Below are 26822 nucleotides of genomic sequence, written 5' to 3' on the forward strand. Positions count from 1 at the left end.
ACTCTGTCCACATGAAGCACATTGTCAGGTAGAGTGCCAACTTGATACTTCAAGAGTTCTAATTTATCAGCAGCCTTTCCTGCAGCATGGTAGATCACATGACAGAGAGAATCTAATATATACAATGATGGAGACATTTTTAAAAATAGAGAATGCAACTCCTTTATGAATTCCAGTCATCACTGATACTGTATCAGCTGAAAACCCCATACAGTTCTGCCAATTTATGTTTATTCAAAGCATTATCAAGCAAATAATGAAAATGTCTTCTCCAGTGGAATCTACTGTTAATTCTGGTAATGAAAGAAGAGCACTCTGACTTTGCCCTTTTCATTGTCAAAGTCTCTTACACAGACTGGGTACAACTTTTTGTCATAATCACTACTCATGTCTGCTGCAATACTAAACGGCCCAATTTTCATTGACTCTGCAATTTAAATAACGTGTCTTCTGCTAAATACCTAACAATATTAGATGATTCTGTTCTTGCACGTGCATATTTTCTGCAATTTTGGAATTGGGAAACATTCGTTTCAACAAAGGACCAATGTAGTCTTCTACTGCTAGGGGTAGTCCATGTTCTATTAAGAACCTGGTAGATAACACCTCTGCATTTAAAAAATTCGTGTCCACAATTAAGTTCTGCTGTAAAAAAGAAGTTACATTAGTAGTTAGTAAAACTAGCTAATTCAAAGTTTTTTTGTTTACCACCAATGCCAATATTAAAGTCCTTTCCACGTAACCTGCAAGGGGCGTGAAGCTGCCCTAGTTTGGAACACTGTATTGTATAATTCATGTATTCATATCTGAATCGGTTTTTCATCCTCTCCTAATCCATCTGTGAAATTATTTGAAAAATATTTTTGCTCTAACACTTGCATCGACTAGAATAAATCTGACTTGACTTTTAGCGCCAATACCAAGACTAGTTCTGTACCATATTAGAACAAAGAATCTGCGAGCAAAGATTAAAAGTTAGAAAATCAGTCTGTTCTCCCCTGACTAAGCCATACAGCTGCTATAAATAGAAACCGAAATCAAAAGTAGAAACCAGCATGTTTCTTGGAAATAGGTCAACTGCTATAAATAGAACATAATACTGTTAGGAAAGTGCATGCAAGACTTCGAATAAACGTACTCTAATGTCGTAGTTACATAGAAGCTGTCTTTTCTAGAATATGGTCTGTGGGATTAATGGGATGTTAATAAAAATGAGAAAACAAATTATTATTTTTCTGGAGGGAGATACATCGAAAATGTGTAATCCAAATACAGTTACACATAAGGCATAATTTAGTGATAAAAAAAGGCATAATGATTACACCAAAAGCGTAATGGTTGGCACGTATGAAATAGGTGCAGTTTAAAGCGTCTGGGGTGCTGCTGTAAAGTTATTCTGGTTCCCTGAATAATTTCATTAATTCTAAGATGAAATCCAGATCCAAATAAAACACGGATGAACCAATTATCCCGAATTTTTGGCAACGATAATTTTTCTGTAATTTTTGCTAGTATACCATAAGTTTGTATTTTAAGGGTAATTTTTGTAAGACTTACAGCAACATCGCAAGAGTTGGCAGGTCTGGAATAGGCCCGCTGGCTGGTTTAGAGCACAGTCAACTGACAAAAACTGACCTCATGCCACTACTTAATATGGACAGCCAGCTGGACTGGTGGTTGGCAACTGGAATGGTGGCAGTAAAACATGTAGGTGAGATCAGTATTATACCCCAGGTGCCAGACTTACAGGTACCAAGGTTTGGGTTTATGCAGTTATGCCACTTGACTGCCAAAAATTGGGGAAAAAATCTCCCATCAATTTCAAAGTCTGCATTGGAAAGACATGATTAAAGGGATGGACAAATTATCTCTCAAAGCTAACAAGTGGTTGTCTCCTGAAAAAGTCTCCTCAGCTTTGATTCAAGCAATGCTTGGGGAAAATGTAATACAGATGTGTATGAAACTGCCTGATTTTCCATCTCAAGGTGTCCAGATCTGATAGTAGCTGATGAAGTAAATTAGGAGTGGGCTAACTGGTAAATGGATAAGCATCAACTGAACAAATCTAAAAGGTGTGATGCCACAATGCTCCTTGCAAATTGGTCAAGCAGTTTATGAGATGTCGTAAACAGCAACTGTGAATGCCATACCAAAATATGAGTTCAACTGGCCTTACAGCTAGGGGAACTAAAAAGATCTGAAGAACAACACTGATATCTACATTGGCACGTTTCAGCAAAATGTAAACTACCTTGACTTACATTGTACTGCACATACAATATCTTTTGGTGGTCTACAAGTGTATCATTTCACCAAAGTTTTACATAAATGCACAATGAAGAATGAATACTCTTTAGTACAAACACTGATTTTCAATTTTGTTTCTTAATAGATAATATAAACACTTAACTTACCTGTAATATATACCAAAATGTGAAAGTCATGTTGCTACAAACTTCATCCATAGGGAAATACCCAGGTACTGAAGTGCAGGACTGCAAATAGAATTAGATTTTCTTACAAATCTCGCTTCCAGCCTAATGGACGAAATACTACTAGCCAATGACCAGTTCTAATAGGACCAATATCTTGCGAATTCACTATGAGCAGTATAGGAAAATGTAGCCCTTGGAGATAAATCTGTTATCAGCAACTGAACAGCCTCATCCCTCACACAAATCTTATCCTCTCTATTTAAAGTTTGTTATCTCACCCACAGATTTGAGAATCCCTCAACAGGTATCTAGCTCAGGGTTTCAAGCCAACTTTATGAAATAAGTGGGGCAATAAGTATCTAAATGTATAATTGCCATTGTTGTTATATACTGTATAAAGTATGTAACTCATGTCACATTTCTGTTTTGGTCTCATCTTGTATTTTATAAATGATACAATATAATGTAATGATTACAGTATCTGAAACTGATAACTGTCCATCTACAATAATATTCAAAAACATTATGCTCAAGAACCGACTTATTTGTACATATGAGCAGTAAAATGCTTAACAACAGACCTCATTGTAGAGTTGTGATATTTATCTCTTTCAACCAGCTTTAACATCCAATTACTCATAAAGATAGCTAATTAAGGAAGGGAGAGAAAAAAGAAGGTAAGGGAGAATCTGAATGAGGTACAATGATTCATCATTATACAGTCCCTTGGTATAACACTTTCCCTCTAATAACAAGAGCATGGTAATTCCATTTTAAAGTCCCTCAGTATAACACTTCCCCTCTTATAATATGGGCTTGATAATGAATTCCTTTTTTAAAGTCCCTGAGTATAATACTTTTCTCTTATAACGAGGGCTTGGTCATGGATTCTTTTTCTAAAAAATAAAGTTTTTGTGATCATTCCTACTTGAATTATTTCAGTTAACTTAGTTTTGGCATATGGATGTGACTTCTGATGTTATTTAACATCAGTAACTTATGACACAGCGATACTAAAATATACCACAGTATAAGGTTCCTTATTTATAACACAGGTCAATTACATGGTTCTCATGAACAGTGTTATAACAAAAGAAAACTGTAAAAATAGAAGTAAGCATAAATAGTTGTGCTTATCACTAAAGACTGTCCAAAAATGTTTAAACAGGCACATCCCTCAAATTTTCTAATGAAGATACTTTGCTAACTTAAAAGTGATAAGAACAAACCTTAACACTACTTCATGCAAGTAAATAAAAGAAAACAAATCTCAGTTTCAGTTAGAAGTACAGTGTGACCCCACCATAATGCACACCGCGATAACACAAATTCGGATATAACGCAGTTGTGGCATGGCTCCCGAAATTTCATATATTTATTCGCACATAAAAAAAATATTTTGTGTTCAAAGTATGTAAAATAGTGTATAATAAATTTATTATCATTTGGGGAAGAGATCATGTATGAATTCAAATATAATACAATCATGGCACAGATCCTGAAATTTTAAATACATGTAAGTGTACTTTTCTCGTACGGGGAAAAATATTTTTTTAAAGTATGAGAAATAGTTTGTAAAATGTTTATTATCATTTTGGGGAAGAGTTCACATATGAATTTGAATATAATACGATCGTGGCTTAGCTTCTGAAATTTAACAATTTCATGAGGTTCTTAAAGTGTTATGTCAAAATAAACATTATCGGAAATGTTACTTATTACTGATCCATGAGTAAAGCCAGTAAGTCATCTTTGTGATTGTCTTCAATCAATTCTTTATACAAACATTGCTTAAACAATAGCCAACATGTGTTTCTTCTTTAACTGCATACACAACCAAGCAGCAGAAAATGCGGTGGTTGATAAAAGATTCTCACAATTTAATAAGCATTAAACAACGAAAGCTGCCAACATGTTTGCTGGGCTTGGCAGTGTTATTAGATGCCAGTAAATAATGTCCGCTTTATTAGCTGGAAATTGGAAGGGTAAGAAACTGTACATGTGTTCAGCTTAAATTTTTTTTTATGAAAGTGATTCGTGACCATTGCAGGCCTACTGCACTTAGTTCTTGGATTTTACATGTGTATGGTGTTTGCTTATGAACTCGTTATTAATTTCCAATATTTTATAAAAATATTGTACCGTTATGGAAAAAAGCAAGTTCACAAACACAAGTTGTTCTCTGCACTTTGAGCAATGATTAGTATAGTAGTTTTCACACGTTTCTTTCGATATTCCCAAAATCTGAATTTAACATTATATGCAAGATGAAAGCATGTGTTGATTGTTAATTATTCTTGCTGTAGTCATTTAAACAAATAGGAGTACAAGCATTAATTATTAGAAATTTACAATAGATAAATGTACATGGAAATGCTTATGAGAAAATTTAAGCAGTAGAAATTTGTACAGACATTATTCATAAACACTAGAATAAAATGAACCGTTCATGAGCTTCATTTTTCTTAACTTAATTTTGCTGTTAATTTTTCCCACTGAATTCAGACATATAATGATCAGTGACAAAATTCCTGAACAGTTTAAATATTTATGCAATTTTTGCAATGTAATTACATGTATTATGGATTAACTGCATGCCCCAACGGTACGATATCAGACAGTAAGTAAACGGTGTTAATACTCTGATCATGCTATATATTATACACTGAATTCAGACACAATGATATGGGAAAAAATTATTGAATATTGTTAAGTTGGTGTGCAATTTTACAATGGAATTACATGCATTATGGATGAACTGCATGCCCCGACGGCACGATTGTAAATGGTGTTGATACCCTATTCATTATATACATCAGACATGAATACACATATATGTGCCAATGAGTTGTTCTCTGAAAAAAGTAAAATGCTGTAAAACCCCACATTAATGCAACCCCGTTATTAACACGATCCATTTTTTTGGACCCCAATTATCATGGCTGTATGATCTATAAGTAGCATATGATGACAATCGCAGACATACCTATATAAAATCTGCCATCTTTGCAAATCATTGTTGGTATTCGTCTGCAAGCCACCATGAATAAAATTGGTTCCATATTCTATTTTAACTAGTTACCCCCATTTAAAACTCTTGAAAATATGACTAGTTATATCCACAATACCTTGCAGAAGATTACCCACAATCATTTGTAAACAGGTCTGTTTTGTACTGGTATTACCATTTTGTATGTTGTCATCTGTTACAAATTACACTTTTAATTGAAACTGAAATTGTTTCCTGCTCAAAATAATTAATCTTTCATGTTTTTAAAGTCTGTAGCTATTATTTTTAACTTGGAAAGTAACTTTTTTAGAAAAGTGGAAGCATAAACCTACTCCAACAAGATGAACTGGACTTTAGTTTAGACAAGAAACAATCATCATATGAACAAACTGTGTAATATAACCAGTACACAAGAATATGGTCTTGTTTTTTATACAGATATAAAAAGGTCCATGTACATTTATTTTCTGCATATATGTTTTCATGTATGTAATTATTATTCAGATTTTAGAGTAAACTAAACTTACAAGAATCAGCTCGATAAAACTAAGAGTCTGTGATTTCTTTTCCTCATCAGGACTGAGTGCACCTTCTATCAGCATCTTGGTGTGGTTCTCTGCTACCGCAACCACAACCTGAGTCACCCCTTGACAAGTATCCTGCACAAGCACAAGATCAAGATATGAGTGGGGAAAGAAGAAAAAAATTACATTCTGAGACACAGTCAGAATTGGCCAGTAGTCTGAGTCTGATGTAACTATGGAATATGCCTCCCACCCCATGCCCTCATAATAACTACTGTCATTCGGTGACAATGGTACTTGACAGAAACAATCCAGCAAGGTGAACAAATTTAAACTTTGTAGCAAAAGCTCCCAATTTGTATGGTCTAAATTATAGTCTACCTCCCATCATATCAAAACTTTACAGTCATTTAAATTAGTGTACATAATACTTCAGCTCTGAAAAAAATTCAGTTTAACATCTGCCCTAATCAGGGTCTAAATTCATCATCCACCCATACCCACCCAAAACAAAAACAGATTTGTTTGTACAAGAACTGCATACCAAATAAATCAAAGTAAAAAACGTTTTAAAAAAACTTCATTTGTCAAGTTCATGTAGTAAATGTTTCATCATTCTAACAAGATTTATGAAAAACAAAAATGTCAAAGTGAAAATATGTAACAGAAAGACTTTTATAATGGCCTGAAAATCTAATCAGCTTGACCTACCCAAAATTCAAATAAAGCATCCAAAAATTTAAATTTATCTTCATCAAGACTTTTGCTTAATGATGCTTACAAGGATTTAGCCCAAAATAAAGCCCTAGTTCATAAAGATCTTTTAAAGGTATGTAAACAGTAGAAAGAAAACACATCATATTATACATCCACCCTGTGTTAAACAGTCCTCGACAGACCTGCCAACCATGAAGAGCTCTTCCCAGTAAGACAGTTGAATTTTTGTCTGTAAGTTTGACCTGCTTTCAGTAAGGTGTAACAGAATATCGGAAACTGCTATTGTAAAGCTGGAAAACGTACTTAAAAGTTCGCTATTTGAAACATGCAGTGACCGTAAACATTATGTTCAACTGAAAAGTTTGTAAATTAAATGTAGACCTCATTTATAACTATTACAGTTGCACAAACTTAAGTTCAAATCCTATACAGTTCAATGGCTTGCTGCTATCTCATATGTTGTAAGAAAAATATTATTTCACATGACTACGGCAATCATATCGCCCACCAAGAGACATGGTCAAATTGACACATGATGTCAAATAAACGTAACTGTGTCCCTTCCTGCTTTTATTCACAAGAATCTGAATATTCCTTTTTATTCTTCTGTGCCGATAATTAACACTTTTAAGAGGCTTAATTATCATTTCGTCTTCAACGGGCATCGCTTGCTGGTCACCAGGTTTCAAAAATTCTATAGTTTGATCATGCAGATCCTTAGCATGAAAAAATATGTGCAGTTTAAAGCATCTGAGGTACTGTTGTAAAGTTAGTCTGGTTCACACTAATTCCACTAATTCTAAAATGAAACCCAGATCCAACTCAAACATGGATTACCAATTATACAGATTTCTTGGCAACAATCATTTTTCTGTAGTTTTTGCTTTTCGTCAGTAAGTTTGTATTTTAAGGGTAATTTCTGCAAGACATATGGCAAAATCATAAGGGTTGGCAGGTCTGCCTTTATGAAGCTACTTAACACACTAAACTTAATGTGCAGAAACCAATATCATCTGATTAGACTTACTAATTGTGTGACCTGTGACATTTTCATTCCAAATATACAGATTTCTTTATCACCCTTAATGCAAGCCATCCACAAAGTTTGATGAAGGAAACATATTATCAACAAATTCCATTCTTTTAAAAACCACAATGACCTAGAACTCTTTGGTCAATGTATGTGGTCTAAAACTAATGTTACTATGCTATTTGTCTTCCTTCAGTCACTGTTACAGTGAACCTGACCTTTGACCTCAAAATAGTTAGCCTCTTCCCTACTCTAAGTACAAGCCTCCACAAAGTTTGATCCAGGTCAGCGATGTAGAAATAATGTGTACATTTTTGTGCACAAAATCTGTATTTTGTACAGAAATCATTTTTCTCTTTCAGTCACAGTAACCTTGACCTTTGACATAGAAACCAGCAGGGTTCTACCTTGCTCCAAATGTAAGCTGTACAGAAATCTCGGTAACTGTAGATCACGAAGAATCAAGTTACTATGTGAAACTATTTCTCTTAGTTCACTCATGTTGAATTTGACCTTTAACCTTCTGAACCCAAAATGGAGGGGCTTCTTTCTTATTCTAAGCACAAGTCAACCACAAAGATTGGTGCAAGTATATGATGCTATTATACAAAAACCAAATAAATGAAAAATATGGTCAATGACTAGAACCTAATCAGAAATTTGGACCCACTCAAAAGTTATCAAAATCTCCCATTTGCTTTAGTTTCGCTCAATAGTTTTTGATGACCTTTTACTTTGATCACAGAGTGCACAAACTGACAAAACCCCACCAATTTCCACTATCACTTAAGCATTCTTTCACAGTAATCAAGATGGGCATTAATTGTAACAAATATGCGTACTAATAACAGCAGTGATTAGTGTCACACATACAGAATATTTTACACTGATCGACCTAGCTACATGTACAGCTTCCATAGTTCGATTTTGAGATGAAAAGCCATTGTTGTAATTTAATTTTTAAACTATTTTTAATATTTGTTCTCATTTAATTATTAAATCAAACAAATTTCAAGCATCTTTGACAAGCAGGTAAAAACATTACCATGTCTGAATTTTCAACTGCCTTGTTCAGAATGTCCTGCAACTGAAGAAGTAGTGGCATTAGCTTGTGGATGGTGTATGGAAATCTGAAAAAGAAACAACATCTAGCAAAACATGGACACAAATATGTATTGTTTAGGATGATGTAGTTATCTGTTTAAACAGACAAGACAGAAGATCTAAGCCTAACAGGGTACAAATTTTCAGGTATATAAAAGTACTGTACCAAAGCTAGGTGAATAAAGCAGTTGACTTACAAATAATTCTGAACAGTGGACAATACTGTTGACAGCATACTGTCTCTTGTTATAAATACAATGCAATAACATTGCTGACAGCACCGTTTCTTGTTGTAAATACTAGAAAAGTGATACATCTATCAAGCCACTGACAGGCAAGACAAAATAATTCATACAATAAAAAGGATGATAAGAATGAATAAAGTCCACTGCTCCCCTGGTCAAACTGACTGAATTTCCACAGCAGTCACTTATCTTTAGCTTTGGTCTAATTTAGCGACAAACCTTAAAACTGGCCAGGGTAAGAACCTCTATGTAAGCACTTTTGTAACTTTTGTTTATCCCAACCTTTATAATATAGCCCATGCAAATCTATAATGTTATCCCTTTGCCATACCTGAGAAATATTTTACCGTTAATATCCATTATATATTCAACTGTGGTCTTGCTGTATAAAGACAATTTACCTGTCACCTGTGCAGTACTTGCTCATCAGCAATACAATGAGAATGATTTTTTCAAAGATTACATTCTAACCTCTTCTTCAACACCTATCTAAGGCAAAAACTGATAGTATGGTTTAGGAGAGGTCACTATTTCAGATAGGTCAAATTCAAAAGATCATTTGGAAGATCATACTTTTGACTGGATGTGAGATGATTGCAGAAGGGAGATGACCATTATGGATAGCTGCACTGCATTTACCATGTCTTGCTTGAGGCAACTAATGGATGCCATATGTTTGTCATGGATGATGCTACACCTGATTAAGACTTGAATTTTGTACAACTGTGTGATTTACACAGGAAGTGTCTCACCAAGTATTTTCTGTATTTTACCCTTTTTGTTTCCATCTTCATTTTATGTCTTTTGGGAACATCTATCAACATCTTTACATATCACCTTTGGTCTAAGATACACATTCTGTCTACCTTCAGATGGTACCAAAAAAAGAAAAACAATATATATATATATATATATATATATATATATATATATATATATATATATATATATATATATATATATAATTTCAAGTTTACAGATTTGAATTTCTTTAAATATTCTGACTGTCTGCAGGAATCTGAAATAGAAAAGAAGTCCCCCAAAAATGTAGAGAGTGTCGTGTGGAGAATAATTTACCTCTGAGTATCTGGATGTGAGAAGACATTAACAAGAGCGTCAATAGCAGTGTCAAACAGCAGAGGGTTCTGAAGTGACGCAAAGACATGGAGAATGATGGATTCTGATTCATTAAGAACAATACCAAACTGCACCCAGCTTGAAAAACACTTCAATGATGCATCATACACAGCTGCTGGTGAGTTAGGCGACATCAGATTTTCCAACAAAAGAAGGACTGAAAACAAGTATTTAAGAAACTATTACAATGGTGACATCAGTCTTTCATGAAATTCTCATCAATTTGTGCAAAATGAGTTTAGTGCAATTTTAACTTTACTGGGTACAAATATGGAAATCATAAAAGGTTGTCCAATGTTTTGCTAGTGCACGAGTAAAGAAACTCGAAGGATTCAAAGTTTTTACTGAGTGCTCCATAAAATCCTCTGCACTCAGCAAATCTTGAAAAAAATTCTTAATGTTCAATTCCTCAAAGTAAATTATAAAGATTGATTTATGTGCAACAAAATCATAAAATAAGGGCAAATATTCTACCTTCCCAAATGAAGTTCCAAACACAAGTTATGTATCATGCTAACTATAATCCAAACTATAAATTAAATCACCAACTTAAAATAAAAATCACCAATCTTTGTTTTGTGCACCTTGACAAAACAATAATTTCATTACTGACTTACAGTTTATAAACTACTGACTTACAGTTTTACATACAAATGTAAACCTGGACACTAATTTCGTGTGCCAATGTCTACTAGGTTTTACATGGATACAGATGTTTACACGTTAAAAATAATATCCTGATTGGTTTTGTTACTCAACTTGCTGAGATCAAAACAAAGTCGGCTTACTGAGAGTACTGTGATGAATAGGAAATCAACAGAAAACATACATGTATGGCTTTTCTCTGTGACAATGAACTGAAACGTTGCATAAATTTAAAGACAAGTTTTAGATACTGAATGGCCTCACCCACCCCCATGACTAAAGAAAAGGGATGTAACTTGTATCTCTTCTCAAAGAACAGCATTCATCAGAAATAGCTTTAATTCACAGCAAATAGAAAATATCCAACTATACCTGTCACACAAGCAGATTTCTGCTACCACAACATGACTACTTTTCCCACCATCCAGGAAATAAATTGCTTCAACCCTCTATCCTAATGATAAAAACGTACTCACTTTCAAATCTGATATATTGACACCTTTGAGTTACAATGACGTATATTGACATATTGACAAACTGACACCTCTGAGTAACAATGACATATATTGACATATTGACACCTTTGAGTTGCAATGTCACTGTGACAGAGGCATGAGTACAAGTGAGATAAAAAATGTTTGTACACAGATTTACATGATATTACTTTATTTTAACAATGCCTTTCTCATGAAGCAAAATTTGCATGGAGTGAGTTGTCACTGTAGAATATGTGCCAGTGATGTAATGGAAAAGGCAAATGGCATTCTGAGTGATATCAAACTGTGAAATGATACTTAGCAACAACGCCCTTTAATACCATTTAAGGCAGGAAGAAACCACTGTTGGTTAGGAAACACCTGGACAATGACCACAGATGGCAGATAACTGCTACATACTGGACATTTATATAGGAAATTTGCCAGGAAGGAAATAGAACAATTACTGTGAACAGGTGAGTGAAGGGTAAAGTTGACTATTAGGACTGGTTTGACAATATTATATATTTTTTTGTTTGGCCATTTTTATGATATGTACATCCACTGTATATCAACAAATGTGTAATATGTGACTTTGAATGATCAAGAATAAAACCTACCATATATACTTATTCAAACTGCAAATGAAAAAGATCCTGATCTGCTATTGCATAATGCACCTGCAGATCAGGGTCTATGTTGTTTATTCAATCAAATACTCCTAACAAACTGTGCAGATATAGATCTGCTGCAGCATCATGTGATGGCAGATCTGGGTCTGTGCAGTTTACAGTTGGACTCGTCTTATAAGCGACTATATATGGTAGTATCTTCATTATTAACACATGGCACTACTATATCATGTCCATTTGAACTGCATAACAGTTGAGGTGGTTACCCCAAATATCAAAATCTACCATATTTATTACTTACAAGTTGTGTCCAACTGTAAACAGTACAGACCCATAAAACACTGGCAGATTTGGGTCCGTGCAGTCTGTTAAGTGTCTGTGAAACAAATAACACAGACCTGATCTGCCAGCATGTTATGAACCAGCAGATCAGGGTCTATATGAAAAAGCAGATCAGGGTCTATTTTTCTGGCACTGGCATTGTTGTTGTTGAAGGGTTTAACACCATTTTTCAGCAAAAGATAGACTAGACATGGCCACCAGTAAAAACGGAGGAAGAACCCAGGAAAATTCCATAAATAACCAACAACCCACAAGAAGCTAATGGTGAGATTTCTCACATACCCACATTGGACGAGCCCAAGACTCAAACCCATGCAGACAGAGGTGAGAAGGCAGTGATCCGTAACAGTGACAGCTTTAGACCACTCGGCCACTTGGGACCCTTTCTGCCAATGTACAACCTCACAAAGTACTGTTAGCAAAATACTTTTAATAATCAGATAATGAAAAGATTTTACTTCTCAAATGCAAAATGTCATTTAGCAGGCACTGATCTAGAAATCAAGTACACACCTCATCAGAAATCAAATACACACCTCATCAAACCTTATTACACCATAAACAAAATTCTGGAAATATGACTAGCCAGTTATCAAAATAAAAAATCCAGTATTTCTATTAAAATCATTCTTGTGGTGATTAAGAACGCCAAAAAGGTTATAACTAGATCATCTGGCTTCAACAGGAGAGTAATTAAGTTACATGATGACTGGCAATACACAACCCTAGTAAAACACAATGGTAGATGGCCTCCATTTCAAAATTTTAAGTAAATATCTGTTACAATCTAAATATAGTTAACAATTTAATCATATATAGAAATGAATTACAGTCCTGTTTATTATCAATGTAATTATCCAACCAAAGAAGGTTTGATTTTAATCAAGCAACACTGGTTCATTAGTCATGCAATATGATTTGCTTAACCCCAAGGGAGGTAACTGCTACAACCAATGGCAAGTAAGGGCTATTCCATTAAAACATACATGGTACCAGGAAAGGCAGTTTTTAAAAAATATATGCCTGGGTACTTTGATTCACAGAGTTTATATTAAAATGATAAGAACATTCTAAACTGCATCTATGGGCAAGTACCCAAATTTAAAAGTGCCTTCCCTGGGTCCCATGTATGTTTTAATGGAACAGCCTTAAGAGAATCTTGTGTGATTATTTCAACAAACAAGTTTATGTGTGGCTTAGGATGTAGTAAATTCATTGCACATAAATGGAATTTTATGCCCATCTTGAACTTCATTCACCCTTCACCTCTGACAACAGGGTGTATGGGTTTAAGATGGGCATAATATTCCGTACACCTGAGTAAACTAACATGTAACACATGAAAGTTATATATTTTGGCGGGCTCACAGCAAATCGTTTATGTGAAATTTCCACATGATCAGTCATTTTCAAAAGAGTATTAAATTTAGCAGGGCTCTGTGCAATCACACATTCTAGAGAATAGACTACAAAAGATATGGAAAAAAATAAATTCAAAAGATTTCTGGCACTGAATGACCAACAGGTAACATCATGCATACTTTTGAAATTAATGGAACGTAATGTACTCAACTTTACATGTATTCATCAGTAAAGAAATGCCTCATTCTACCAACGTTTCTAAATGAATACATGGTATGCAATCAACTGAAACAATGCTGTTTAATCCAACCATTTCAAACCTTTCCTCCAATCAGCTTATAGCCATTTTTATATTTAAGCCAGTGACAATGTGCATGCTGTACACCCTGCGACTGTTTCGACTCCCATGTGTCTTGTAACTCTTATTATGCCAAGTCTTTGTAGATAATTTAAGGAAGACATCTTCAGGATTATCGTGACATTGTTTTGCACTGGTACTTACAGTGTGATCCTACTATAGCACACTCCATTAAGACATGAAATTTGAATATAACACAATCGTGTTGTAGCTCCTGAAATTTCATATATATATTTCTCATACAAAAAAATAATTTTTCTTCCTAAAACTACAAAAAATAACATGCAAAATGTTTAATATCATTTTGGGGAAAAGATCGTGTGTGGATTCTAACATAAAATGATCGTCGCCTAGCTCCTGAAATTTCATATATATGTATTTTTCTTGTACACAAAACAAAAAAGATTTCTTTAAAAAAAAGTAAAAGAATAATGCGTAAAAAGTTTATTCAGGGATCACTCTTGGCTTCACAAATGACACAAATTGTGAAATTTGTTTCCTTATTGATCACAAAATACACATCCGGGAATGTTTTGGGCAATAACATTGCTGGCCGTTTAAACTCAGTTATACAATCTTGGGTTTGGAGTGGAGAAATTCAAAGGCACCATGAAAGGAAGGCACTAACTTGGAGAAAAATGCACTTTAATCTATCTATTGTTACATAAACAAATCCTTTGTTGATATTGACAAACCACCTTATACTTACATCTGGCCTGAGTACTATATGCTGTGATACAATCAAATAGTCATGCTACCAGTCTAGCTAAAATTGACCAACCTTTGAAGGCAGCAACATGAACAAATGATGAAATGATGGCTAATTCTTTTTTTTAAATGTACCTAAAAAAAATATAGTTTCGTTGAAACATTTGTTTGATCCTCCAAAATTGTCCTTAGCTGTGATTTATAATACATGCAACCTTCATCCAAGCATACCAGCTTCAATAAAGCACCTTTGATCAAAGGAAGTCAGCACCAAACTCAAATAAAGACAATGGAATCTGATGGATTGATGCATTTCTAAAGTGACTGGAGGATGTTTATTATGCCATGAGAGTTTCCTTTTTGCTGGAAAAAGTTTATGTTTATGATCGTTACCAACAGGGGCATAACATGCAAATTAAATTTCCAATCTTTTTGAAACCACTGATATCTGGCTGTCAAGTTAATTTAAGGTGTTACACTTTTTGATTTCTTCATGTTTTCACTTCTCTATGAACAGAATCATCCCCTGGGTAGCCTCAGCAAGATGACAGCCATCTCCAGCTGACCAAAATCTAGGCCAATTTAAGTACATGTACATGTAGCATGTACACAACTATAGCCATGTGATACTGGCAACAATATTGTACTGAATTGTTTAGTAACATGCGTTTGTTAACAATGCAATACAGATCAAATGAGGACTACTGTTTTTTATGTTTTTTGTGTCTTCTAAAGGGATGTGACCGATACGTGAATTTTATAATATGTTATCTATACTCAAATTCATGGATTTTTCACATATATGTACAGTACTTAATACATTATGGATTGTACTGCACAATGTAAGTTGTCAATATGCAAATGTATTTCTAACTAGTTTTGTCTTCATTTAATCAAAAGCACTTATATTTGAACCTATGTTTATCACACACACACACACACACACACACAATTTGTGGGGTACTTCCATCATTTTCTTCAGCTAAATGACTTGGTTGGTTATAACACGGTTCAGTCTCTAACATGGTTGGGTTCTATGGACCCCAACCAATATGTTATAGTTGGGTCACACTGTATGTACATAATGAAAAGAATCAATATACAACCAGACATAGTGCCTGGACATATCCACAAGATGCATCTGTGGATCTACAAAGACTAAGAAACTGTAGTGGCTTACAAACTTGAAAGAGTGTTTCTTTCAAATAAACTCTTACTTATCAAATATGGTTTTCAAAGGTGAATAATATTGTTTAAAGAAACATTTGTCAGCATTATCATTAAATCAACCTAATGTGCTATGTAACTGTGGCTCTTTAATAGTAAAGCCACATTCAATCTGAACATCATCCATACTTGAAAAAATTAGGAAAGATTCCAAGTAAAGATATGGAAATTAAACAGAGATATGGAAATATCTGATTGGAACAGGTACTTCTATTGTCTCTGACAGCCATGTGCATGTTCATTTACCATTGCAAAATTTGTGAACATGGCAGCCAATATTATTTTGCAATTATTTATTAAAATTAAATTTTGAAGCTTAAATGGGATATTACTGATGTCTTGAAAGAATTGGAAGATCACAAAAAAGGAAAAGCACAACCAAAGCAAGGCAAACTGATAATTGTGCTAATCAGAAATAAAATAACTGTCATATAAGCATACTGGTATATCTTGAATCTTTTTTTTTAACACACTAAATATTTGCTTAGAGTTGCAAAAAATGTATCAAAGCATGTGTGCACTTATTTCTATATATACTTTTGTAATGTATATGTGCTTCCTATGTAACCTTTACAACAGTCCTACGAGAAAGTATATGGTAGATGCTATTGTTTTCTGAGTTCAGTGGTAACATACTGTGTACAAGGCCTTTGGTGAGTTCATTCCTAAGCTGGGCCCTCCTGTTTTGAGCAAGATTGGAACTGAAAAACTGAAGAAGAAAAAATTTATTCTGTTTATGTGTTTCAATACATATTACATCTTGTGAATACTATGTGATAACAAATTGCAGAAAGCAATAAAACATTTCAAATGGCAATTAATCTGAATTTCAACTATAAACTTGGCTCATCTTGTTTCCTGACTGTTTTCACCACAGAGAGTCTATGTTGACCTCCAAGTATAAAAAATTCTTCAACATTTGTCACTGACATACAGGACTCACTTTTCCAGCATAATGGCTGTACCATTTAAACATACATGGTACATAGGAAACGCACTTTTTAAAATATATTCTCCAGAGTAATCTGATTACTCCAAAATTTCATTATGAAAATAGTACAAAAATTTTGACTGCATCTAAGAATGACTACACCATATTAAAAGTGTCTTCCCTGGGTCACAAGCATATTTTATTCCAACAACCCAACTTAGCATCAGAATAATCAACTGGAAATATAGAATACAAAGAAAGTGAGGAATATTAATGAAAAACAAGTATACACTGTGGGCTGACTAAAGTCTAATCAATGAAAGATCAGGAACTGACAATTCCATAGCACTGACCATTCTGTTATGACACACACAATGATCAAATATATAAACACATGTATTTTATGAGGACAAAATTTTGTGACAACTTATGTAAAATAATACTATAGGATTTTTATAAATTTTGCATCAGATATATTTTTCCAAATGACTATCCTGAATAAAGGCTGTTTTCTGCCACACACCCCATTTTTATAAACTTATCAATTCTGGTAAATTTATGACAGTTTGTCTAATTATGTTATTCAAGATAAAAATTAAAATTTTCTATATTCATCATGTAGATTGATTTCTATTAAGTAATTTTAAAAAATTACCTTTGAACTAGGGCAGGTATTGGAAATTGCAGAAAAAATAATGCATTTAGCAACTTTAAATTACATATGAGTGCAGTCTTGCTCCATTAAGAAATTTCAGCTGTGTATTTCTTATGAGCAAATTTGTCTTCAAAATACCATCATGGAGTAAGGTTGTGCCAATATCTAAAAATTACAAAAAAACGCACATAGTTTTACAATCTATGTAATGTTAGCATTTCATTTCTGTCATACTGTTAGTATCTCAGTCTCTAATACAAAGTATAAAAATAGAACTGCAGTGTCCACAGCATTTTATTCTATTACTACCAGTGTTGTATGCAAAATGTTCAGAAGAAACAACAACTTTCATCTTTAAATGTCTTTTATTTATTTAATCAATATGCATGAAAATAGAAGCTCAAAAGGAAGCTAAATTTTTAATTTCCAGAGACCTGTGAATAACCAAAATGTGCAGAACTACAGTATGTAGCACACACACAGGGCAGATATCTGAGGAGTTCACTCCCTCTCTCATAAACCATTTCTGTAGTCAATCTTAAATCTGTTTGAAATGCATGTATGTGTATTTGTATATGGTATTTAAAAAAAATATAAGTATAGTATGTATGCTGTATCTTTAGTACACCATTCACTGTATACATATTTTTATTCAAAGGACACCTGGCAAGTCTCGTTTCCTTTCAGTGGAAAATATATACATCTTGTGGTATATAACAAATACAGTGTGCACATACACACAGATATAACAGATCTTGAAGATATTATTGAATGTTTAACTGTGTTATTAAGCATCACCAATTAAACTATTCTTCTGAAACCACTATGAGTCACATAAACACTAGATAAAATTATGAGTTATACATACACATTCTGAGTACATGAGCATATGCTAGATGTGGCTTTTAACCTGTTAACATTAACAGCATCTAATGTGTTGTTGTTGTTGTTGGGTTTAATGCCATTTTTCAGCACATGATAGGCTAGGCATGGTGGCCAGTATTAATGGTGCATCTAATGTGCAGATCTGTCTTTGTGATAATGAGAGAGAGGAGACACATGCATGCATCATGAGAGTATGAGAGATAGAAAGAATATCATTTACGATGTATTTATATGGGTTTTTTTCCATCCATATATTATTTCTTCTTTATTTCTTTCTGGCAGATTCAATATCAATAGTTCAATATCATTTACCATACATAATACTGATGACAGTTGAGTAAACAGAGAGAGATCTCACGTGATAATGTGATATTTATAACAATGAAAGAAAAGAAAACCTGAAAAAAGTGTAATGAACATAAACAAAATCAAAACATTATCATGTGACATATCAACTACGTGGATAATTCATGAAAGAAATTGTTATGATGAAAATGGAATGATTTCTCTAAGTCCATTTTAAAGACTATAGAATTTAATAACATAGGATTCTATTTAGCTGTTTTCATGATGAAACCAGCTATTAAGCTTCCTCACTTGTTAAGCTGCATAACAATATGTTTCTTTAACTCGATAATGATGGGAACCATCTTTTTTTACATTAAAGAGTGTGTGTGTTTCAGGGATTTTTAACATAGCTTTAGGGATTGAGTCATATCACTATAATATCTATAGTGGGTCAATTTATAGTGATGCATATCACTGGGTTAATATGCCACAGATATGTGATATCAACTCCCTCCCTGTCACATTATCCTGACACCAGGTCGCCCAGTCCCAGCACTAACCTCTTAATGCTAAGCACCAAGTGAGTCAGCTGCTAGTACCATTTTTATAAGTATCCGGTATGATTTGGCCAGGGTTCAAATCTGTAATCCATGGCAGATGTCCAACCACTTTGGCCACCAGAGTAGTCTTAACATTAAACAGACTTGGAGATGGCAGGCAGGAACAAGATGAACCATATATGCAAATGACTAGATTTTTAAGGTGATTACGGCAGTGACAGACCATTAGAATAAACAGTGAATTCTAATTTAATTTTTGTGGTTGCATCATCAAACAAACAATCCAGGTTATTAACTGGGTAAGTTAAATATTTAAACTCTGAATTTTTTCATATTTCTACTTAGCAATTTGAGCACACAATATTATGTAAAGTAACAACAAATATAATATAAAACTTTTGGTATTAGACTGATGAGCTGACAAATATATTGGCATTCATTTACAAGATCAAGGAAAAGGGGGCTGAGCAAATTTTACTTTACACTTGTCCTGGATGAGTGATTTAACAACATTCACTTGTCCCACCTTTTCACTCAACTCAAATTTAAATCACTTGTCCAAACTTTGACACGTATGCACTTTAATCCATTGAAAGAACAACACATTGAACACATTTATTTCTTCCAAGAATTTAATTTTTCAAAACAAAGGCTGATATTACACATTTTTTTTAAAGGTTTCCAGTTTTCCACTGATAAGGTATCTTGTATGCACTATTTCTTGCTCTGATCAGCAAGAATGGAAAGAAATTTATTGGAATAAACACCTTCCCTGACATTTTCTCTAAAAGCTTGATTGACTGAAAGAAATTACGTTTCCTGTCATGACCCTGTTCTTGTAATTAGCACCATGTTCAACAATGTTCTTCACCTTAAGGGCACACAGCATTTCCATATCAAAAAATGGTTTTCTATAATGGGCTTTGCTGTAGGTTGTGGTAAAGAGAAGTTTAATTTTTTTTCATTTTAGTCTCCTTTAATATTGAAAGGGTTTTTCCTAGTGAGGTGTCAGCAACTCTGTTTTCAGGGATTCTATGCTGGCTAATGTCATGCTTATACTGTGCTGCACAGGCCTTGTGAGGACCAGAATGTTCATGAAATTCCCTGCACAGGCCTTGTGAGGACCAGAACTTTCATCAAATTCCTTGCACAGGCCTTGTGAGGACCAGAACTTTCATGAAATTCCATGCACAGGCTTTGTGAGGTCCAAAACTTTCATGAAATTCCCTGCACAGGCCTTGAGGTCCAGAACTTTCATGAAATTCCATGCACAGGCTTTGTGAGGTCCAGAACTTTCATGAAATTCCCTCCACAGGCCTTGAGGTCCAGAACTTTCATGAAATTCCCTGCACAGGCCTTGAGGTCCAGAACTTTCATGAAATTCCATGCACAGGCCTTGAGGTCCAGAACTTTCATGAAATTCCCTGCACAGGCCTTGTGAGGTCCAGAACTTTCATGAAATTCCCTGCACAGGCCTTGAGGTCCAGAACTTTCTTGAAATTCACTGCACAGGCCTTGTGAGGTCCAGAACTTTCATGAAATTCCCTGCACAGGCTTTGTGAGGAAAAGAACTTTCATGAAATTCGTTTAGTCCTGAATGTGTCAGTCCATTGATAAAAACACCATGCCAGTTTGGGATATTATCTGCAATAACGGGTAACCATTTTCCTTCTGAGTCAATGAATTCAAGACAGGGATAACTACCACCCCAATGTGGCTGAAAATTTATGTATCTTTTAAGTATCATATTTTACATTTTTTTTGTTGTCATAGAGTCTGGCTTACATCTCTCTGAAAAAAAAAAACAGTTACCTCACTCTCCATGGCAGTCCTACATTTTACCCCGATACTTTCACAAGAATTTTCCGACTTGGAATCTTCCTTATTAACGTATTTGCTAAAATATTCTAGTAAATTCATCTTAACCAGACTGAAAATATCACTTTGACAAATAAAATCATTCAAATACAATTTCTGTCCTTTAAATATGAACAGGGGAAGCTCCTTTTTTAGCATAACTGTTTTGCTTCATATGCAGTCAAACATGAAAGTTAATCCTCTGTATAATCAATTTAAAATTAAAGAATCATCAATGCCATTTTAAAAGTTCATAAAGGGAACCAACAATAATGTCAGTAAAGTGCCTTTCATTAATAGGATTAACTTGCTGAATTAAAATCAAAGAGTGTGCATGTGTGTGTGTGTGTGTGATTAGGCTTTTTAACGTAGCTTTAAAAAATTCATTCATATTGCTATGATGTCTGCAGTGTGGCAGTTTAAGGTGATGTCTAGCACTGGGGCATCAAGCCGCTAACATGTCCCACCCAGTCACATTATCCCGACACCAGGCTGACCAGTCCTAACACTAACCTCTTCAGGCTGAGCACCTAGCGAGGCAGCTGTTAGTACCATTTTTGTAAGTCTCTGGTATGACTCGGCCAGGATTCGAACCCACGACCTCCCGCTTCCAAGACAGACGCTCTAACCACTAGGCCAATGGAGCGGTCAAGTGAGTTGTTTGTGTGGACCTGGTTTGGGTAAACATGATGTAACAAAGTCATTTAAAATACTGCTAAATAATCATACTGGATTTGTTTCATTTTGTATGTTCTGATTGGCCAATAATTTGGTCACTTAACCCAATACACAGTCAAAAGTTAACAGGATGTGGATATATCAAACAGTTATCAAATGACTACGAGTATATGACATGCAAGATGTAAATAAATACATGGAGAGGGTCTGAATGGCAAAATAAAGGTAATTTGTGTGTGTGATTTGGATTTTTAATGTAGCTTTAAAAAAAAATTCAGTCATATCACTACGATGTCTGCAGTGTGGCAGTTTATAGTGATGTCTATCACTGGGGCATCATGTCACAGAAGTGTAGCATGCCGTCCCACCCAGTCAAATTATCCTGAGACCAGGCCGACCAGACCCAACACTAATCTCTTAATGCTGAGCACCAAGCGAGGCAGCTGTTAGTACCATTTTTGTAGGTCTTTGGTATGACTTGGCCAGGGATCGAACCCACAACCTCCTGCATCCAAGGCAGATGCTCTAACCACTAGGCCACCAGAGCAGTATAAATAAAGGTAGATAATGTAATATGACAGAAATAAGCAGTTGCCATTCTTTGAATTTTTTTAAAAAGCAAATTTTTTGTAAATTATGTTTCTCCGAGAATACTTACCCGATCACATTAACGTTAGGGATATAAGCCTGCTACCTCTCGAATCCAGCCCTACTAAAAGACGAAAATTTGTCTTTTCTGTCTATCTCGTATAGACCAAAGGGCAATAACTCTTGCCCCTTACCTCCCCTTGCCACCGCCAGGTGTCACTAGTTTTTTAAGCTGAGTGATATATTTTATACGAGGATGCTCACATAGCGGGGTGGTTGGGAGGGTTTTTAAGTAATGTGATCGGGTAAGTATTCTCGGAGAAACATAATTTACTAAAAATTTGCTTTCTCCTTCAAATATGTTCCCCGATCACATTAACGTTAGGAGAATAGGTAATAGGAGGAGGGAATGCTGAGCATCCTACCTCCACCCCGGGTACCTTCTAGGGAATGATGGCTGGATTCCCCATTTGAACGATAACCCTTTCTCCTAATTTCATCAGCAACACAGCCTAGGGTCCCGTGACATGTGACCCCTATATACGGTTAAGAAGATAGTTATTGAAATCTTCTTACCTCTGAAATTTCACTGGCGAATCCAGCGAAGCTGATAGGCTGTGCTGATTGTTTTAAATGGGTCTGGTGGTCATCTGGGCTGCTGACACCGGACCTACCAGATTCAAGGTTTGCCTTTGCGAAGCCAAATCTCTGAGATAAAAACTGGAGAAGGTTGACTATGCATGCCAGCCAACAGCTTCTATTATATCTCGGATTGAAACATTGCGTTCGAATGCAAGGCTCACTGCGGTTGCTCTAATCTCATGAGCTGTAATCTTCATGAGGCGACTCTCATCTTGTGAGACCTCAGAGTACGCTGAGCGTATAACCCACTTCAGCCATGAAGCAAGGGCTTGAGGGGTGATATCCCATTTACCAGCTTTGACCGGAAAAAAGAGGCACTTACGTGTGTCCCGACACGCCTCTGTGCGTTTTAAATAGTGCTTGAGTGCACGAACAGGATCTTGCATCACTGTTGCTCTTGACTTATCTATGGAAGAAAGCGAGCGAATGACGATTCTTTGATTGCCAATGGATGGTAACCTATTTTTGGCTATAAAGCCTGGTTGCATCAGGAGGACCACTGAACCATCTGATCTGGACTGAAGAAAATTCGGGTCACTGGAAAGGGCATGTAACTCGCTCAACCTGCATGCTGAAGCTAAGGCTATCAAGAAACATGTTTTGTACGATAGTGGCTTTAATGAAGTGTGGGCTAAAGGTTCAAATTTGTCTGAATTGAGCCATGTTAAAACCCAGGACAGATTCCATTTTGGAAACAGGGTGAGAGATTTTGGTCGATTGAAATCAAAATTGGCTAAAAGATCTGATAGATCTTTGTTATGCCCAATATCACATCTACCATGATGGCGGAATGTGTCTGATATCATGGAGCGGTAGCCTTTGATAGTGATTGGGGCCAACTGTTTCTCCTTGAAAAGCCAGAGAAAAATGTCGGCCAGTTGAGGGATTGAGACACTCAAAGGGACGATGTTATTGATATGGCACAAGTCCCTGAAATCACACCACTTTCCCTCATAAGCTTCAGAGTGGAGGGCCTTCTTGCTCTTGAGATTCTCTCCACAATCGAAGGTTTGTCTCACAAGGCTGTCCGGACAAGAGCCAAGCGTGAAGAAGAAGACGGTCCGGGCAGGGGTGGAACACCCGTGACCGCGGTTGTTTGAGAAGATTTGGGCTGGTTGGAATCTTCCTGGGTAGATCTATCGCTAGATCGAGTAGATTGGTGACCCAGGACTTGTTCCATCTGAGAGGGGCAATCAGAATCATCCGACAGTTCTGACCCCTTAACCTCTGGATTATTTTCGGTACCAAAACCGTGGGAGGGTAGGCGAATGCCCACAACCCCTCCCAGCTGATTGACAGAGCATCCACGGCCCAAGCCTCTGGGTCTGGAACCAGAGAGTTGAAGGTGGGCAACTTGCGATTCCACCTTGTCGCAAAAAGATCGATCATCGGACGCCTCCAAAGTGTGCAAATCCGAAGAAAGACTGATTGATGGAGTGACCATTCTGTGTGAATGACTTGACCTTTCCTGGATAGAGTGTCGGCCAAGACATTGAGTCTGCTGGGAATGTGTCTGATTTGTATGTTGATGTGGAGGTTGTCGCACCAACATAGAAACTGCCGGATCAGAATGCACAGGTCTGGTGATTTGGTGCCCCATTGTTTGAGGAGGTAAGTCACCACCACAGAGTTGTCTGACATAATGAGGACAGTTTTTCCTGAGAGTTGATCCTTCCAGAAATGAAAGGCATTGATGACAGCCCTCATTTCTAAAAGGTCTATGTGGAGAGGCCTCTCCCCTGGCTCTCACGTGCCGCTGACTGTAGCGAAGTCTGGCAACAGGTGGGCACCCCAACCATAGGTACAGGCGTCGGTACATACCATTATCTCTGCTTGGGGCATCTCTAGAGGAATCCCTGTGAACAGCCAACTGGGGTTGTGCCACTGACACAGGAATGATCATATCTCGGGCGTGATCATTATTGTTTGATTAAGGGACTTGAAAAGGGGCACCATTGTGCCAGTAACGTCATTTGTAAGGGACGCATAAAAAGACAACCAAGCAGGATCAAGTCCGCCGCCGCATTGAATAATCCAAGGAGTTGCAAGAATTCTCTCGTTGAAATCCACATCCTGTTGGAAACGGACTCGACGAGTTTGACGATCCGGATTACGTGAGCGCGAGGAAGGCTTACCAGATTCAGATTGGTGAGAAACTCCATACCCAGATGGACAAAACGCTGGGATGGACGGAGATCGGACTTTTTCCAGTCCACGAGAAAGCCTAGACGATCTAAAAGTGCTAAAAGATCATTTCTGCCTTTGAGCAGAATAGAACTTACCATATGTTTCTGGAGGATGTTGTCTAATTATACTGCCATCCCTGTAGAGGAAGTCGAGCGGAACAGGGTGACGACACAATCCATAACCTTGGTAAAAACCCAAGGGCTGATGATGAGGCCAAAGAGTAGGACCTGGAACTGATAAACCGCGTCGCGGTAAGCGAATTGGAGAAATTTCCGTGACGCAGGGTGGATAGGGACGTGAAAATATGTGTCGGTCATATCTAGACTGACGGCACACTCGTCCCGCCGGATGGAAAGACGGATTGATCTCGCCGTTTCCATCTTGAATTTCAGTGGTAAAATGTATTGGTTGAGGCGACTCAGGTCGATGATCGGCCTCAACTTGCCGTTTGCCTTCTAAATAAGAAACAGCCTCGAATAAAACCCTGGCAATTGCGGGTTTTTTTTGGGTTTTTTTCACAATCTCCACCGCTTGTTTTTCTATGAGCGACCGTATCTCCTGTTGTAGAAAGGTATCCTTCTCCCGCTCGCATGGTACGTCCGTGAAGAGGGGAGAGGAGGACAGGGGAGGGGGTTGGATAAATGAAATCCGAAGCCCCTCCGAAATGACCTGGATCACCCAATTGTTCTGAGGAAAAAAGGTGGTCCAGTGGTCCTGAAATTGCAGGAGACGGCCGCCCACAGGTAGGCTGTCCGCGGGTGGTGGGGAGGGTATGTCAACTTTTAGAGTTAGGAGGCTTGAAGACGGAGAAGCTTTGTTTCTTACTGCCTCTGTATGGTTGCCTCCTAGCTTGATTAGACTGTTGTCTCCTGGCATTGGGTTGGGATCTATACTGCACATTTGATTGTAAGGATCCCTTGTCCCTGGTCCACCAATCATCCCTCCGCTGTGGCAGGGGCTGATTTTTTCTAAACACCTGCGAGGGTTGGGCGGCGAGTTGGAGGGGCAGTTACTGAGCTGCCTGCTTCCAAACTTCTTCAATTTTTTCCTCCAATGAGCTGGTACTTGGCTTTCTGAAAAGAACACCTTAGCATTCCCCGGATCACCTATTCGTCCTGATAGACGATCATTGATCTCCTTAATTTTTTTTTTTTGCCGACTGGGGAAGGAGCCGGAAGGATGGCATCTCTTCCTCCCCGTCAAGATCTACAGACGCCTTAACTTTGTAGTCTTGAGTGGCAGTAGGAGGTGGAGGGCATTCTGAAGTTGCCAACACCTTATGAATTTCTTCCACTGCCGCCTTGAAGCCAAACTCAGTCCGTTCCATGGTTGGATCTGTGTACGGCTGATTTGCAGGAGCTTCATCACCCTCAGTGTGTGTCCAGTCGTGTTCTGGAATAGCTTGCATCTCTGGATAGAGCATACCAGGTGGCATAGATGACGCGATTCTGTCATCCTTGACACTGTCACTAACTCTCCCTTGTGGATAAGCCGTGAACATATGGACGGCTGGCCCTGCTGGCTGGTTTGTCTTGCTTGTGGTTGGCCTGAATGTTGGCAACGGTCCTGCTATCACCGGTACTGGCTGCTCCAATGGCC

General features: G+C 36.6%; 1 protein-coding gene across 1 annotated transcript in view; it reads right to left on the reverse strand.

Annotated features, from left to right (window-relative positions):
- LOC149807822 (importin-13-like) overlaps positions 1 to 26822 on the reverse strand; it is a 141532-nt gene that overhangs the window by 74255 nt on the left and 40455 nt on the right. The window contains exons 8-12 of the mRNA XM_089971003.1: positions 16589 to 16661; positions 10143 to 10359; positions 8762 to 8846; positions 5973 to 6104; positions 2415 to 2495 (exon numbers count right to left, since the gene is read on the reverse strand). Of these exons, the coding sequence (XP_089827129.1) occupies positions 2415 to 2495; positions 5973 to 6104; positions 8762 to 8846; positions 10143 to 10359; positions 16589 to 16661 (588 nt within the window). The remainder of the gene's footprint in view (positions 1 to 2414; positions 2496 to 5972; positions 6105 to 8761; positions 8847 to 10142; positions 10360 to 16588; positions 16662 to 26822) is intronic.

The sequence above is a fragment of the Sinohyriopsis cumingii genome, chromosome 1, assembly GCF_028554795.1.
Source record: "Sinohyriopsis cumingii isolate HCF-2022 chromosome 1, ASM2855479v2, whole genome shotgun sequence".
Taxonomy (NCBI): domain Eukaryota; kingdom Metazoa; phylum Mollusca; class Bivalvia; order Unionida; family Unionidae; genus Sinohyriopsis; species Sinohyriopsis cumingii.